Source organism: Triturus cristatus, chromosome 4_2 (assembly GCF_964204655.1).
Source record: "Triturus cristatus chromosome 4_2, aTriCri1.1, whole genome shotgun sequence".
NCBI lineage: Eukaryota > Metazoa > Chordata > Amphibia > Caudata > Salamandridae > Triturus > Triturus cristatus.
This window is the reverse complement of record NC_140586.1, coordinates 817,336,150-817,354,285: the sequence shown is the minus strand read 5'-3', so window position 1 is coordinate 817,354,285 and position 18,136 is coordinate 817,336,150. Positions and strand designations below refer to the sequence as shown.

General features: G+C 44.6%; 1 protein-coding gene across 1 annotated transcript in view; it reads right to left on the bottom strand.

The window, feature by feature from the left end:
* Positions 1 to 18,136, bottom strand: part of ATP6V0B (ATPase H+ transporting V0 subunit b) — a 124,339-nt gene that overhangs the window by 75,463 nt on the left and 30,740 nt on the right. The window contains exon 2 of the mRNA XM_085602768.1: positions 16,626 to 16,674. Within this exon, the coding sequence (XP_085458894.1) occupies positions 16,626 to 16,674 (49 nt within the window). The remainder of the gene's footprint in view (positions 1 to 16,625; positions 16,675 to 18,136) is intronic.

Here is an 18,136-nt window from a genome sequence, read left to right as displayed (position 1 = left end):
GACACGGCAAAGAAAGGGGAACATATTTGAGCACCTTCACACCTCTTACACTGGTTACTTGTGCAGAAGAGTGTATACTCAATGCTCTGCACTTCCACCCCCCCCCCCCCCCGCCCCCCGAGTCTACTGCTTTCGGAGTCGTGCATAAACCTAGCTGCCATGTCCGGTTACCTTACCGGCTCCCCGCTCCAAGTCGATCCCACTCCTGATGAGCCACCAGTGTGCTGCTCCTAGCCCTACAACACGAAGGGACCGCGCAGCCCCCAGTGCTGCTGCCTGCTCCTGGGCCTTTTCTAAAGCAAGTGAAGGTCAGGACACAACTCAAAGGAGCCTGGAAAAGCCTCCCACCTTCATGAAGGGTTAAGTTTCCAGGCTACGTCAGACTGGATGAAATGTTAAACTTCACCCATTCCCAACATACAGCTATTAAGATGTATAAGGCACTTGTTTATCAAAACTTAACCAAGAGGAAAACAGGGGCAAGTGGTCAAGTAGAACCATATAGTTCGATTAGTGAAGAGGGACATGAAACGAGGGGCCAGGATACATCTTCATTCAACATGAGCAGAACTGGGGGATCCACTTCAAGTCTTTCTTAAAAGTAGTGAACATGGCACCGAGTCAGGAACCTGGCACCGAGTCAGGAACCTGGCACCGAGTCAGGAACCTGGCACCGAGTCAGGAACCTGGCACCGAGTCAGGAACACACAGGTAAAGCGTTCCGGACTCTGGGACACAAACACAGAAGAACTGAAACAGGAGCGGTCTAATTTTTCTTTTTTTTTTCTTCTTTTTTTAAGGTTCATGTCTCTGATCGTAGTAGCTCAGTGCTGTGGAGGGATTGCGGAGATAAGTACTGGAGGATTTCAGGGAGGAACTTGGAGAACCAGGCAGTCAATTCAGACTAAAAACCTGGCTTGAACGGTAAGCCAACTCCTGATGACAACTCCGCCTCTAGATGTGGTTTCAGGCCACTACTATTGCCCCGCACCATGGCACCACAGTTTTATCAACAGTTAACGCACAGAGCCTGGCAAGTTAACCAACGCGAATTATTAATAGGGATGTGGAGTGCAATCTGGCGCACCGGAAGTCGTGTGGCAGAGCATGCATGGATGGAATAAACTGCGTTAAGAGGTGGCCATGCTGAAATGCAAGCGGAGCAGAGAATATAGGCGGCATCTTCGGAAGACAACAACAATAGCCACAAGACTCAACCAAAGCATTTAATGATTTCAAACTTAGTTCCAGCAAATTTCTCCAACACAACTCTAAAATAAGTGAAATTCTTAACTATACCCTGCAGGGAAAAAAGTACATTCAACTCGAATACCGCAATGAAGCGCAAGGAGTGATTTCAACATAATCCCTATTCGATCTAAAACACATTTTGTTTCTTCGCTAAGAGCAGCAGCACTGCCCTTCGAGAAGTCCAGCCGAACCTGCCAATGCTGGCACCAGCCTGTGAGATGCAGCACTAGGGCACGACAAACCAGGCGCAGGCAGCTTGGAGGGGGAAGCAGCATTAGGCGGCTTGTTGACAATGTACACATGAAGACTGAAGTCATTGGTTTTTTAACAAATCTCTATCTTTTGAGTGGTTCACTCATCTAGACGAGATTTAAGAAATTTCTCAGACAAAGGTCAAGTTAACACAGGCTGGATGCTCTTAAAGTAATGCTAAACCACAAAAATACGTGTGGGTTGCACAGAAATGCAGATTTGTATTGCGGGAAAGTTCCGCTAGGCATTTGGTTTACTTAGCATCACTTACAGCACTAAGAAAGGAGCTGCCCACCTAGCCATATTTAAAGGGTCCCTTTACATATTTAGTTATACTCAGTCATGCCAGTATGTCACCTTACACGACTCCACTCATCACACTGGAAAGTACAGGCACAGAGTATTGAGTGGTCAATTGAATACTGCACTAGGCCTAGTAGAGGGGCTTACCCAGGGCACATGTCTTACAGAAATAAAGTACTTTTAATGCCTGCAAAAGATCTCATTACAACAGTTCATTTTAGGGACCATATGAAAGAAATGGTCTTCTTATGAGTGGAGGCAATAAAGATACAATGTTAACACTCAATACCAACGAAACATCTGAAAAGTGTGACCTCCTTACCAAAAGTGAGAAGATACAAAGTTAAGGTGTGATCCAAACAATATCAGCAGAGAGCTTATGGATACCGGACCATACCGAAATAACCCAGACAGTACAGCAGCATGCAGCGCCAATTACTTAGTCGTCCTCCCGGTCAACCCACATGCTAACTACACTGTGTTAGGACAAAGGGGCTTATAACAAGTCTGGTGGTCCACTGATCACCAGACTCACGGGGGTGTTCCTGCAACCGCCTTATTAGGACCAGGGCAGTTAGGCCGCCCAGGGACCACTGCAACCGCCAGGGATCTAAGATCCTTGGCGCTGGTGCAGCGGTCTTGAGGCCGCAGTATGCTTTGCGGGCTACTGCAGCATGCCAAGCATATTATGAGTTTCCTCACGCCACACTTTACCTGGCAGTGTGACTGTCATGAAACGTTTGGCAGTGAGGAAGCAATGGGAGCCCCTACAGGGCCCCCTTGTACCTTTGGGTCATGGAATGCAAGCGGGGGTGGGGGGCACATGTTGTGCCCACCCTGTGGGCATGCACCCCAGTACCTGCACGGCATGAACTGCAGCAGTCCATGCTGGTATGGATTTTGAAGTTCCCATTGCGGTGCCCATTTCATAGGCAACGCCGTGGGAAGGCCAAAGAACCGCCCGCCATATAGGAGAAAACTCCTTATCTGACGGGCAGTTCAAACATGGGTTTGGCGGTGCAGAAGAGGGGCGGTCCGGCACCTGCAAACTCATAAGAAGGCCCTAAGGCTCATAGTTGTATGTTTTTACTGATATTTACAGACAAATACAAATAGAAAGCAATATGTTTTCTGTCTGCATTTTGATTTTTAAAGCGGAAAAATACAGAAAATTGGGCTCCTTTTAAGTGACTCCATGCTTTTTCAGGATTTTGAGGAAAACAGCTAAGAAGCACAGCATGCAGTTAAAACACAGGATGAAATTTCCTTAAATAATAGCATATATCAACATAATGCTAACATTTACCAGTGAGTATATAATTATATTCGTCTGCTTAACTTGCTAAAACACGACAGGCATCAAAGTATGAGGGCATGTTTATCAGTTAAAGGTTGAAATAAACAACTTTACAACTTCATTTATTCACAAAACACAAAATAAATATGGATAAATACCAATAAAACGGCCAAAAAATAAAATATGGATTAATATATACGGACATTAAAACTAAGACTCCCGGTTTTAGAGTATTTCTTTTACAATTGTGTGTATTTATCCATTTTATTTTCTTGCTAATTTTATTTGTATTCAACCATAAATATTTTGCGTTCGGTGATTTTTTTTTTACCTGCAATGGGTATATTTCCACAATAAATTTACCAACAAATTTTTCTTTGTTTGAATGTTGGATGGGTTTAACCCCTTGAGTGCCCGCCCCTTTCCCCGCCCTGTGCCGGCCGTTGTATTAGCGGGCGGGGTTTATGACGAGCTGGTCTCGTCATGGGCACAGCGCAACCGCGGCCCATGACGAGACCAGCTCATCCTGGGCACTCAAGAGGTTAAGCCATTTACAGTATAATGCAGTTAATTGAAACCATATGCATTGTAGCACAACTTAAACAGCTGTACTGCTGCAGTTATTTAAGCTTCAATAGGGCAATTTAAATATTTGTAATTTCCTTTGTTTAGCTGCACAGCTATTGACCTAGCACTTCTGATCGACAGTTGTGAAAAATCGGCCGAAAGAAAAACTGTTTACTGTATTTATCTATATTTAAAAGTAAATACAGACAGGAACTAGATGGTTTTCGGACAGTATTTATCAGTAGAAAACAGTAACAAGCATTTGCAATGCAATAGGTCTCGCATTAGTGAAAGTTGGAACTATTGGCATTGCAAATTCGGTTTTCTTTCTATAAAACTATCTCGGCAGTAGCAGAAGTAAGAAAAGCAAATGCACGAAGCAAGGAAAGGGTGCAGTACCAGAGGCTGTTATAGGTGTCCCTGTGGGTGCAGTACCTTATGTGACTAATAGAGGTCTGGTTTCAACTCCACAGGGACACCTAGTAACAGCCTCTGGTACTGCACCATTTCCTTGCTTTGTAGATGGGGGAGATGCAGCATCGAAGCTGCAAGTGAAAGTTCGAGAATGTAGTGTTTGAAAGAAAGTAAGTCCTGGTATGTTAGTGAGCCTCTGGGCAGGTACTTTTCCCATCTGGCAGTTTTGTGTTTTTTCATTCATACATTGCTACCTTTCCCTCGCATGCATCTACAGATGAGAAAGGGAGAGCCACCGACTGTCATTACTTGCCAGGGCGCCTTACACCCTTCCGGCTGCAAGGACACAGCATGGATTATGAGTTAACACAGACCCACACGGCTGTGACCCCTTGTAGCACAGAGAAGGAGGTGGTAATGCTGTCCAGGCAAACAAACTTACTCTGGCCCTTTCCGCAGAGCTGTGCAAATGCTACATGCAAGCATGTTAAACAAAGTTTCCCTGACTCTCTGAAGACGTGGTGGACAACTTAAAAACAAAACCAGTGTGTCAAAGCGCGGTACTACTCTGAACTATAACAAACTGCATGGCACAAGTTTATTTTATCGATCTGTGAAGCGTGAAAGACTGAGTCAGGTTCTAATGGTGGTGTACAGGCAACAGCAATCTGCAGCAAGCACACGGAGCAACCTGAGCTATCTTACATAAATTAAAGCTACTTGTGTACACCGAGTTGACCCTCGTGAACAGTACTCTGCTCAAATGCGCTTAATGCGGTCAAAAGTGTAGTTTACAGACATGGGAACGTGCCCATATGCTAACACTATGGCAGACTTAGGGGAGAAATTATAAATCATGAAGAGTATCTGGATAGGCAATGTTGAGAATAAGCAACATTTGAATTCATAAAAAAAAGGAAGAGTGTGGGGGGTTTGGGCCTTTGCAAGTTAAGAATGGAAATACTCACCTTCCCCAATTTTCCTATAGAGGCGCTTCGGTTGGGAGTGGGTAATGACAAGTAGCTCCATGTCATGGGTAACAGTCTGGGATGCTTAGAATAACATTGTGCATTATGTGACATGTAGAACAATGAATGGAAGTAGGAAAGAAAACTTGGAAAGGCAGAAGGAAGAAAACTGTAAAAAAGGAACGAGCGAAAGTGAGAAGGGAGCAGGAAAGGGCTAAAAGGAAATAAATAGGGAAAGAAAAAAACCAAAAAAGGTGGAAAAATCTGCGAATATTGTAAGACATGGAAGTCGAGAAAAAAAAGAAAAAAAAAAAAAAAAAAAAAAAAAAGGAGTACTCCTCAGTCCTGCTGTACACATGGTGACTCCAGATTCGCCTCACCCCGGCTCCTACCTTAATCTTGTGGAGGGCCTGCTTTTCCTCTAGGATCTGAAACCCCACGGTGATACACCCCGCGCCCCGCCACCCACCCCTATCTTTGTGGTAAGTCTGGCTCCAGCCCTCCTCCCAGTTACACTCCATCCGGAAGTTGCTAATATATTCACCTTTCAGGAGATTGTCATCTTCCGCTCGGGAGGTCAGAGTGAAGGGAGGAAAAAGATTCCTCTCTGACTCGGGCAGCCATTAGATCACAAGTCCCATTTGGCGCACAGAGGGCTCGATTTACATAGCAACATGGTGGTATTTAGTTACATTATTGGAGTAGAAAAAGCCCATAATTTTCGAAAATGAAAACCTATGTAAGTTTATGATGAAAATTTTAAATACTACAACACTTTTCTGAGAAAAGTCCTACTCATCACAGAGCAGTAACTGCGCCAGCTTCCGTAGTAACTGCTGTAAACAATAAAAAAGTGAAGACATGGAAAGGAAAAAATAAAATAAAAATGCGGCCGCATTCGGTGCAGCAAATAAAGCAAAGTCAGCCGCCACTGTATCAGAGTGGCGTGCCATGCTATAAAAAAATTTTAAAAACATGTTGCGATAGCTTTGTCCTGCCTGCTGCTGCAGGCAGGACACGCCATTTAACAAAATAAGACTGGGAGGCTGTAATTAAAGCCTACCAAGTAACAACATATGTAACAGGGGGGGTTACAAAATGAGACATTAGTACCAGTTTACCCCACAAATAAAGCAATAAGCTACAAAAAGGAGACACGTCAACCTTTGCAAAGGACCTTCCACAGCGCTCTAACAAGGGTCGCTGCATATTTACTAACTTCTAAACCGTTTGAGCTCGAAACATTTGTTAAAATCTGCAGATTATGCGGCAGATAAATTGTGCGACAAATCTTCAATTGTGCGAAAATTGCAGCAGCTGCACAATTGCACAATTCCAGTGGCGCAGTTTAGAATATCCAGTACTGGCGGAGCTTACAGTTTCTCAAGAAGTCCTTGTTTTCCAATGCATACACTAGGGATACATCACTCACCCTCTTCTCAATTACAAGATGTTGTCCAATGAATACAGGCGTTTTCACTCTAAATTACTTATCAGCTCCAACACTAAATACGAACTGAATAGGAAATCCCCTATATTGGTCCTGGTTTTATATTGCTTTTTCTTTCTTACCTGTGTTATAATTGCCCTGCTTATGTTATTATGAACGATAAATTCTATAAAAAAAATTGAAAATAAAAAAACCTGTACAGCAACAAGTGCATCCACCCATGCAGAGCCTACCATACCGTGGGAAATGTCAGAAGTTGGCCACTTCAAGGCTTGACCTTTCTCCTGAGAAATCATTACTTCTTTGAAAGTAGCATTGGTTTGACACATAGGACACCTGCGACTCCCTCAATACAGCAAGTGAGCGGGAACTGCCACTTTCACCTTAGATAATGCAAGAGAAAGCACTGCACCCGTAATGGATTATTTTCTCTGCAGATGGGAGGAAGATTGGCCTTTGACCTGATGGTCCTACCATATGTGGTAGATGGACCAAAATGCCGAAATCGCTGGGCTCATGCCTGTTAGCATTATTATACTGTAATTCTAGGTCAGGAACGGTGGAGAGAATTATGCCATCTCTCTTCACTTTATTTAACAGCAGCCAATATAACATAACTACATTTCCCATGAAACCTGGGGACAAAAGTAGTAGGAAAAAACTGTCCAATCAGTAACAGTCCTGGATCCGCCAATCAGGGGCATTCCAGTACAACATATTCGGTCCACAATGGCTTTCCATCCTCTTTCTTCGCTGCTGCGCAGCCGATATAAGTGTTTTTGCTTCCTTCATAAACCGCTGTATTGTGTATGAGGTTTATCTCCCTGCAATGCTTTTATGTATGCTGTATTAGCATTTGGGTGCGATCCTATCGTAGTTGTTACTTTGTCTATTTCAAGATTGTGTGAAAAGATTCTTAGCAGCCTTGCCGCACATACGCGTCTATTTCTGAACATATTTTTATTTCAGGATTGTGTATTCGATTCCTAGCATTTAATTTACTTTCTCAAATTGTGGTTTTTTGACTGCAGGAGCGCTTCCACGGTCTCTTCTGCCTGGTTCTTAGCTCGGCACAGACCTCCTGCTGCCAGGGGGCGCCGGAGGTTGCGCGGGATGCGACACGCACATTCGAATCCCTGAGAGGATCACACGGCGCGCCATAGTTTCCCAGAGCTGTGTGGCCTGAGGGAGACACCCAACTGCTATATTGATGGTGCCGCTGCCCTTTTATCGGCCGATCTTGTGTTTTCTGACAATTACGCTCTGCTGCCTAATCCGGACACAGTAAATAAACAGGCAGCAGAGTCTGTAGCATGTGTCCAACACCCCCTGTGTCAGTATTTTGGCGCTCTGAGCCTAGTGGGGAGTTACCCAGGCCACGTTATTCCTGCAATTGACCAGGCTTTTTCTCCCCAGGGCAGTGTCCCATAAATTCTGTGAGTTGATCACACAACAATTTTAGGCTGATACCCTGCCCTTGCTAAGCAACCTAAAACGGGCAGCACTGTCTGCCACCCAGACCCATAGATCATACTGCGGCGAGTCTGGCCTGATCATGGAAATGGACTATGAGGAGAACTCCCAAGGGGGGCATAACACCCCAGCAGACCTCCCTTGGGACGATGAATTTTACGATGCAGTATATGCATCTATATACAGAGCTGTGGGGGAAGCCATGGCTCCTCTTGAGAACAGACTGTCCAGAAAAATTGACCAAGCTTTGGCGCGACTGACAGCCCTGCCCACAGCACCTGCTCCCCAGACTGGGTCCTCAGAAATTAACCCACTATCCGAACCAGACCCGCCCCCACCCAAGCGTGCCCAAGACATGTGGGTTGATTTAAATGCATTTGATAGGCTCAAACAAGCCTTTCTAGCTACCCAGCCAAACTTGCCAGTGAACCCAGACAATGCTACTCCTCTAGACGATGCAGCTGACGCCGATGCTGGACCAGGCCCATCTAGACCATGGCTTCCCCCTGAAGATCCCAGGACACTACCGACATGTTGGATCCCAAGGACATTTTTCACCCCCCACTCCTCGGAATGGGCCTCAGCGGACAGGATCGCCAATTATGTGGCGTTGCGTAGTCGCAAACCATTGGGAAAAGAAGCCCGTAACTGTTAGAGAGCGGAATGTCCTAGGCCCTCTCTTGAGGGTAAAGTAGCCCTCACACCAGAGAACAATATAAGAATGGCCACTTACTTACAAAAAGTAATGAAAAGACCCGAAGAAGGGAATTGCAAGGTCCTGGTTGGCATGCCAGGACAAGCTCCTGGACACTTTAGGCCCGATCAAAAAAAAAAATTGGACATGGCAGAGGAGGCCAAAGTAACAGGTTCCCTAATCTCCCCAGAGGCACTTTCAGGTTAGGCACAAAGGGCCATCGCATTTTTGGGTAACGCCAATTGTGCCCTTTCCATGGAGCTTCGTCGCTCCCTCTTCATCAAGGTAGACCACAAGTTAGGGGATCTTGCTGATTTAGAAGCAGGGGCGGTGGCTCAAGGGGGACTCTTTGGTGAGCCTTTTGTCAAGGAGCTGGGAAAGTTGGTCAATTCTTTCACCTACCTTGACAAGGCGCAGTCCTCAATTAAGAAAGTCTTTCCCCAGGTTTTCCGTGGGGCCGGTCGAGGTAGGGGGCCGCTCGACCGTCCGCCTTTCCAACCAACTCCCTCCAAGGGGACAAGTCCCCAGACAGGGTCAATACCAAGACCAGACACGGTTTGGGAACTTCTATCCCACAAGAGGTCGGCACGGCAAGAGCCGAGGATATCGTGGAGCAGCGACCTCCTCTAGTACCACAAGAGTGTTCTCCCTTCTTTCCGCTTAAGGGTGGGGAGGAGGCTGGGGAATTTTTTCCAGGCCTGGACTTTCATGACAGGGAACTCATGGGTTCTTCAAACGGTTCAGGAATTTTACATAGATTATGTCTGCAAACCTTTTCAAGAACTAAAACCCTGTCCTATCCAGCTCTCTGAAGAGGAGATCAGTCTGGTAGACTCAGAAGTTTCATCCCTTCTAGCCAAGGGTGCTATCGCCCGACATCTCCTCATTTGCGGGGGTTCATCAGCAACATCTTTTTAGTGGACAAAACGGGCGGGGGCAAGCGACCTGTAATCAACCTCTGCGAGTTCAACAAGTGGCTAGTTTACCGTCACTTCAAAATGGAGGGGATTCATCTCCTCAGGGATGTCCTACGCCCTCTAAACTGGATGGTACTTCTGGATTTAAAAGACGCCTACCTGGTTATCTCAGTCTTTCCTACTCAACGCCATTTTCTCCAATTCATTTGGCGTCACCAGACATACGAGTTTATCACCCTCCCCTTTGGTCTTTCCTCGGGTCCCTGGTGCTTCACCAAGGTCCTCAGACCAGCAGTGGAGGTCCTGACAGCCGAGGTATTCGAATGATTGTCTACCTGGACGACATGCTCTTCATGGACGCATGTCCCCACCAACTCCAGCGCCACCTCAGAACAGCGGAGGATCTTATTCAGGGTCTGGATTTCATGGTGAACGAGACAAAATCTGTCCTGACGCCCTTGCCTTTCTAGGCTTCGTGATGGACTCCACTTCCTCCACTCAGTCTTCCAGCCAGAAAATTTTCAAAAATCCGTCATGGATGGAGACGCTCCCTCGCCAAACCTCAGGTCTCAATCGGGCAAATTGCCCGGATTGTGGGTCTTCTCTACGCCTCCATCCAGACCATCTTCCCGGGTCCTCTGCATTATCAAGAGCTTCAATGCCTCAAAGCAACTCACTTACAATATTCGGGTCCGCCCAAGACCTGGTGATAGAATTCGATGCCAGAATACAAGGCTGGGGGGCCAGGTGCAGCGAGTTTTCCACAGGAGTATTGTGATCTCTTCAAGAACGAAGATCAACTGCTTAGAGCTCCCAGCAGGCTCTTTCGCCGTCCTTTGTTGGACGAGAGACGCAGTCCAGTATTCTGTCCTCTTAAAGATGGCCAATATCTCGGCAGTCCAATATATCAATCATCTAGGGGGGCATGAGATCCAAAGCCCTTTCGGACTTGGCCACCAGCTTTAGTCAGTACTGCCTGGATCACCAGGTGTCGGTCACAGCGGAGTATCTTCCCAGTCGGGAGAACTGGATAGCGGACTTCCAAACCCACAACTTCAGAGATTCCAGCCTCTGGAAGCTTGATCCGGAGGTCTTTCGAACCTTGAACCACAGTTGGGGGCCCTTTTCAAAAAACCTTTTTGCTTCGAGCTTGGACAATCAAATTCCACGGTTTTTCAGCTAGAGGCCAGATCCGTTGGCAGTGGCCACAGATACCTTTCTCCAAAACTGGAGTCTGGAGCAGGGATATGCGTTCCCTCCATTCGCAATTATCACGAGGGCGACGGTCCAGGACAGAAGGTAACGTGCGGAGATGGTAATGATCACTCCCATGTGGAGATCGCAAGTTTGGTTTCCAGTTCTTCTGAAACTTTCTTGGGATTCTTCAATCCTACTCCCCCGGTTTCCGACTCTCATCCTGAGTCCCGACCAAGCACCCCACCCCCCCCATCCTCTGATTCTGGGGAACTTGTTGTGGCTCATAGCATGGCAGATTACAGGAGACGATGGGAGGTCCCAGACCTTTTGGAAAAAGCTGAAGCGCTAGTGTCCAAGGCTTGGGCGGACAGTACAGTCAAGCGGTACAGGTCCGGATGGGGCAGATGATCCCGTTGATGTATGCAACAGGGTCTTAATCCCATGGACATAGGAGAAGTCTATATACTAAATTTTTGGGCCTCTGTGGGACTCACTTACAGGTCGATAAATACCTTTACATCAGCCATTTCAGCCAGTCACATACCACTTCACAATTTTGCGATTGGAGAACACTCTCTCATTTGTAGACTCCTGCGAGGCATCAGATGGTCTCTTCCTCCAGAACCCCGGTTCTCAGCCCTTTGGGATGGCAATCAGGTTCTCAACCTGTTCCTTTCCTGGCAACCTAATACTTTCTCTCGCGAAATGAGTTGTCAGCCAAGGTAGCCATGCTGCTTTGCCTCATTTCCTGCCTCTGTGTCTCAGATGTGAGAGCTTTGGATATCAGAGGTAGAATGTTTACCCCTAATGGGGTGACTTTCACCTCTAACAGACGGACAAAGTGCCACACAACAGTTATCAGTTATCCGGACTCTCTGAAGCTGTGTGTGGTCTGCTGCTTAAAAGCTTATGAGGAAATTACTACAGAATTCCGTCCCCCGGGAGAGCAGCAACTCCCTATTGCGTTATGCAAGCCTTTTAAGGCAGTGTCTTCCCCCACAATAGACAGATGGGTTAGTTGGGTTGTGCAAAAGGCAGGAATTCGCCTTAAAGATTTTGGTGCCCACTCAACTTGAGGGGCCATGGCCGCTAAGGCTTTTGGCTTAGGTGCCTTTTTGGAAGACATCCTCTACACGGCCGACTGGTCCTCGGACTCCACGTGTAAAAGGTTTTACTTCAAGCCTGTGCTGGATATGGTTCACCTCGTGGTGAGTAAGATTTAAACTAGCATAATCCTCGCCTCCAGTCCCGACGGAATGAAAAATTACCCAGTTATCGTAACTTACTGGAAAGTTTCAATTCTATTAAGGACTCTGAGGCGAGGATTATCCCGCCCTAAGTATTTCAGATTAAGAATGCCCTCACCGTATGAGAGCAAGTAGAACAGTTTAAACACTGCACTGTTTGGAACAATAGTGTCATGTGATTGCTTTATATCTCACTGGTTTTGTCCACAGGCTTTGACTGTTCCTTGCCTGTTAAATGATAATATTTCCTGTTTTTTTTGTAGGATCGGATGCAAACAAACAAGACTCATGAACGTGAGCTATCGGCTGATTTCACGCTTCGAAAGAGGATGTACAGCCAGTGGGGACAGAATATGTTGGACTGGAATGCCCCTGATTGGAGGATCCAGGACTGTTACTGATTGGACAGTTTTTTTATTACAACTTTTTTCCCCAAGGTTTCATGGGAAATGTAAGTGTTACATGTTATATTGGCTGCTGTTAAATAAAGTGAAGAGAGAAGGCATAATCCTCACCATTGAAGCTTTCCGTTAAGATAGCTAAGACATTTTTCGTTCAACCAGTCAAAGGAGCTGAATTGTACTCTTGATGCTGTTGGGACAGGTAAACCGGTAGCATGGTGTACAGTTGTTTTTCCCTGCCTACAGGAGCCCAACTGTGAATGCCTGGTATCCTGCTTTTTTTATTTTAGTTGAATCTCAAGCCAATCTAGTGTGAGCAGAGGCCTAAAACGGTCCCTTAATGAGGTCCTAGACCTGTCCTGTGACCTGAAGGAGTGCTTCAAGCATGCCCTCATTAGGCACCAGAGGACCACTGTCCCCATCACGAGTTTAACATGTAGAGTGGTGGCAGTAGCATTCTACGTTTGTGAATTAATAGTGGTGACCACACCTTTTTAAGTCTCTCCTACCAGAGAGCACAAGCAGTCTTGTTGAGAAGGACCTTCGCGAACTTACAGTGGGCATAGAGCCCGTCCACTGCTTACCATTGGTTGGCTTTGTCACTTAATTTGCTTGGTTCTTATTCGATGGCTTGCCTTACTCTTCTTGTGTTTTTCCCTTCACATGAACATAGCCTCTTTACAATCCTTTTTACTGGCTGGCTTGTATCCTACTACTCACATTTAGGGAACTACTTTTTTTCTTTTCTGATCAGCACTCACGGAGGGTGAACTCTCCCTCAAGTACCTACCCCCCACTGTTTTATCTCCACAATCTGCACATCGCAAGCTCTGGCACACAAAGGCTTTTAGGTCACTGAAGGAAGAGCCATCTGCTGCACTTACTCAGTTCCTTAAGTTCCAGTTGAAAAGGCTTGCTGAGGGAATGGTGTTGCATTCCTATACTTTGAGGGGAAAGAGGACTACAGATTTTGGTGGTGTCCGATCTATACTTTTTTGCTTGGTATTATAAATAATAACTTAATTCCTCGCAGTGATAAGTTTCCGGCCCGGTTTCTATTGTTCTTCAGACCGGCAAGTTCTTCTTATGCCTGCCCGCTTTACTCAGGTGCACGTTGAGACAATAATATAATACAGCATTTCTGTCTCCAGTTCAAACTGACATTTTTAGCAAACATTCTGTGGGGCATCCGCAAGGTGTTCATCAGCGCTTGTTCCATAGATAGCGACTTCTCATGTATGTTGCATACTGTGTTTAGAGTACTAGGGTTCAATGTTGAACCACAGCATTTCCAGATTTTCGCATTACCAATTATTGCATGTGATATGTTTTTTATGTTTCTTTTGTTACTATTCTGCTTTTGGTGGTAAGTCCTATTCCTGGAAACTGAAGATGCTGGATATTGAGAAATATGACAAAAAAGAGCCAGATGGCTTGTGGATACAGAGCACCAGGGACAGAGCTCAGAAGTGAACAAGCCACAGGCTCACTCCTGTAAAAGCGACAATCTGGAAAATGCTGTGGTCCAACACTACGCCCCACTGAGTTAAACAGACTACACGGTATACTTGATATGTTACCATCTGGAGGCTCTTTGATCATGCCCCAAAGAGTGTTTTCTAGAAACGTAAGAGAGGTAGAAGTGCTGTAATATACTACTCTCTCGGAACACCCTCGAGAGTGAAGCTCATGGGCATAAATATAACTTGCCCTGTCTGAAGAACAATAGAAAAAGGAGGTGAAAATCGATCACCATGGAGGTATTAAGTTATTAGTTAGACATCCAGGTTAAAAAAAAGAAGAATACAAAAAGGACAGTACCAAATTCAGGAGTAATCTACCCCCTCAATGTTTAGGAATTCAATAGCTTCCTTTTGCAAGCTACTGAACTGGAACATAAGGAGCTCTGACAGCTTTGCACCAGGTAGGACTTACATGAGTGCCGGACCGCATAGGTTAGGTTGATCCTTCCCTCTTTCATCCTACCATAAAATCCAATGGAAGTTTTAGGACCAGTTGAAACACCAATGGTTTAAGTGAATAAGGAGTTATACAATGTCTTTTTTTTACTTTACACTATTTGTAGGCCTAGTTCAGTCTCTCAGATGAAGTAGCAGTAGATCATTTTAAATATTCTTAAAATACAATTAAGGCAATGAAGGAATCACACATTTCTTAGTCCACTAACAAATGTGATTTAGCCATGAAAAGGCAGAATGTGCTCCCAAGTACTCTAACATCTTGCTGCTCCTATACCCAACTGAGTGTGTGGTTACAATAGTCCTTATTTGTAATGATAGATTTTGTTCCACAAGGGACTGCTAACACCTAGATGGAGGAAGGAAATTGTCAAAGGGCAAGAAGGAAGCCATATAACTAGATACAGAGCAAATGTCATTCTTTCAGTTATGATGGACTTTAACAAACAGTATCATGCGCCGAACTCTGTCCTAGCTTGACAGATGCAGGGGGAAAAAAAAGACAGCAAATCATTTTCCAGTTGTCGGTCGCTCACATATTATGGAAACCAGGTAGATCTACAGGTTATTCTGGTTTCATGTGGTTACATTAAGAAACAATGGCTGTAACGCTAGGTTAATTTCCAAGTATTTGATACAAAGGGTACGTGTTCCCAGCGCTTGTCTCTCAACAAGCATTTGCAATGCAATAGGTCTCGCATTTACGTGAGTTTAAGGTATTGGCATTGTAAATGACAATTTCCTTTTATTTAGGTTTTAAAAATAAAAACAAAAATATAAGGCATTGTTATTTGCAATGTCAATAGCTGAAACTCGCGTAAATGTGCAACCTATTGCATTGCAAATGCTAGTTAGATTAGTTGGTAGAAACGCTCCCTTTCGGCCCGCGCAGCAAATTAATTAAATAAATAAACAAGCGTGACCGCTAAAAGTGAAAGTGGACAGCGCGGCAAATAATTATTTTTTTAAAAACATGTGCTTACCGACTTATGAAGGAGACCGTGTAGACAAGTAAAAGATCTAGTCCTCATGGGAGGGAACACATGCGACAGTGCTAATTTGATATATAGTCTAGATCACATAAACACCAAAGACCTAATAGGTAATAGTCATTTGTATTTTGCTTACTTTGCCACTAGGTTTTCCACAAGAAGGGCGTTTTTAGCCCATACAGGCTTTTACTAATTCATTATCACCAAAAATTCTTACACAAATATAGTTCTTGGTTAGTGCCCTTCTCTCACAGTTTTATTTGCCTTCAAAAGTGACAGAATTTCACAAGAACGTACCCAAAAACATCACTTAAAATCACTAGCCACACAACTCGAAGTAATCTGTTTGTATTGAATAGGTTGTGTTTCACAAACTGGAAAGCATACAAATTATAGACAAACCCTTTTTTGGACTTCCCCAATTTTAGGCATAATTTTGGTGTGGATCATGCAAATGCTGGATCAAGACGAGCGGAATCATAAGCACTCCTTATAGCCATGGGCTTTATACGCAGGAGTCTGTAAAAAGGTTATTTTAACTCTAAATACTTAAACCAGTCCCATCAACATACATAATCCAGATCCGGAAAGGACACCTCTAGTGGGAGAGTGTAAAGACGTAATTAACAATTCTTAGTACTCCAAATGACAACTTCTAACACAAAGAATCGGCGGCTTAATCTGCCCACTTTGGAACAGGACAAAAATGATCAAAGTGTCTCAGAAGAAAAGATGACATTCAGCTGGTGACCTACAAATTATATTACAATTACATTATTACTTCGGCTATCTAGTTCAGGATATGCTCATATTGGCAGTCACAGAAAAGAGTAAAATCAACATATTAAACAATTTTCACATCCAAACATCTATAAACAAAAAAAAAGGGAATAATACAAACTAATGCAGAGCAAGTCACCTTGTGGACTTTTAGATTCCCACCTGTTTTTCGATCTGACAAACTAAGAGATGGACGGTGAATTTAACTGGAGTGGATACGTTTGTACCGGTCAGTAATGGCAAGGTGATCTGTACTGAAAGGAGGTTAAATGTTTTTTTTACAACTCAGACCAGTTTTACAGCAGTTCGTTTTTAAACTTCAATGCCATTTTCAATTCTTGATTTCACTGCACATTTTCGCAATGCAATTTAATGTGTAAACGACTATTGAGAAATGATTTCTTAAATTGATGAGCAACTTAAAAAACAAAAGAAGGCCTTACCATCCCACATCAAAGCGAAATCCAAGGTCAAATATTGTATAGCAGGTACCTAAAAATACAAAAAGAACACAATTAGCACTAGTTTATGATTACCAGATCCATCATATTCAAAAAGGAGATTTTCCTATTGCTGATATGGCTCTTTATTATCTCCATCTCCAAATACTGAAAGAACAAAAGCTAAAAAGCAGAGTATAGGGCTAGGAGTAATATAGCAGTTCATAAATCCTTTGGAGAAATGGTAACGAACAGGAATGTGGTGGTCGATGTTACGGACATTTCTAGGCATTGTAAATTGTAGTCTAACACAAATATTTATGATTTTGTCACAAAGAAGAGATACGAACACTGAGTGGAGATGCAATGACTCCATCCCCAGGGTGAAGAGTATTTAACTTTTTGGTGGTATTGAATAGTCAGAATATCCGCTGTAATAATCTGAATAGGAAAACTCGCGGCATACCCTGCCAATTTAGGGCAAACAAAGCAAGGATGCTGGTTTCCGGTCCAGGGAAGACCCGGCTTGGCAGTTCGGTATGGACTGTTCCCAGAAGGCACATGATCAAGACTGAATAGCATATAGCTGGGTCTGAACTGGGATGGTGAAGTGAGCTAAAGAACAATGATGGATTCCACCCAGCGCTGTGACTGGGGGCGAGTGCCTGAAAAGTTTCAGCGCTCCGTCCATCATCTCCTTGTGTTTGCTTTGTTCGCCCTAAGTTGGCAGGGTATGCCCAGACGAGAGTTCCTTGCTCACTTTGCCACTGGATTCAAGCTTGCCTGGCTGATGAGGGGTGTTACCCCGAAACAGGCTCCAGGATGCTGGTTTCCAGTCCAGGGAAGACCTGGCTTGGCAGTTCGGGCTGGACTGTTGCCATGAGGCACAGTGTCAAGACTGATTTGCATATAGCTGGATCTGAACTGGGTGGCGAAGAGAGCTAAAGAATGATGATGGATTGAACCCAGATCTGAGACTAGTTTCAGCACTCCATCCACCATTTCCTTGTGTTTGCTATGTTGACAGAATAGACAAGCCATGGGCAGACAATTCGGTTGACACACTGTAAAGTCAGTGCCTTATAATTTAAGTTCACTTTGTAAACAGCTGAAATATTCAAAGTAAGCAGAAAATTATATACTAGTATTTTGCTCACTGCTACAACACATTGGATCTGCAAGCACCTCAAACACTTCGGTCGAAAACAGGTCTCTATGAACATAGGACACAATCGGAAAAGCTAAGAGACAATGGAGTTGAGTGCGGCATCTGGGACCACCGCTCAGAGGCGAAAGGGTCAGGTAGCCGGGACGCACTTCCAACTGGCAGATGCTAGCATTTAAAGTAGTGAGTGGCCCACCGATTCTCAGGAATTCAGCTGTGTAGGCGCTAATAACGAAGGCCATGTGCATCCACTTTTGTGTGAGATCTTGCGGAGACAATCCATCACAGCAAAATACAACTGAGTAGCAATATGTGGGAGGAGTTCAGTGGTTGTTACCTCCTGATGTGC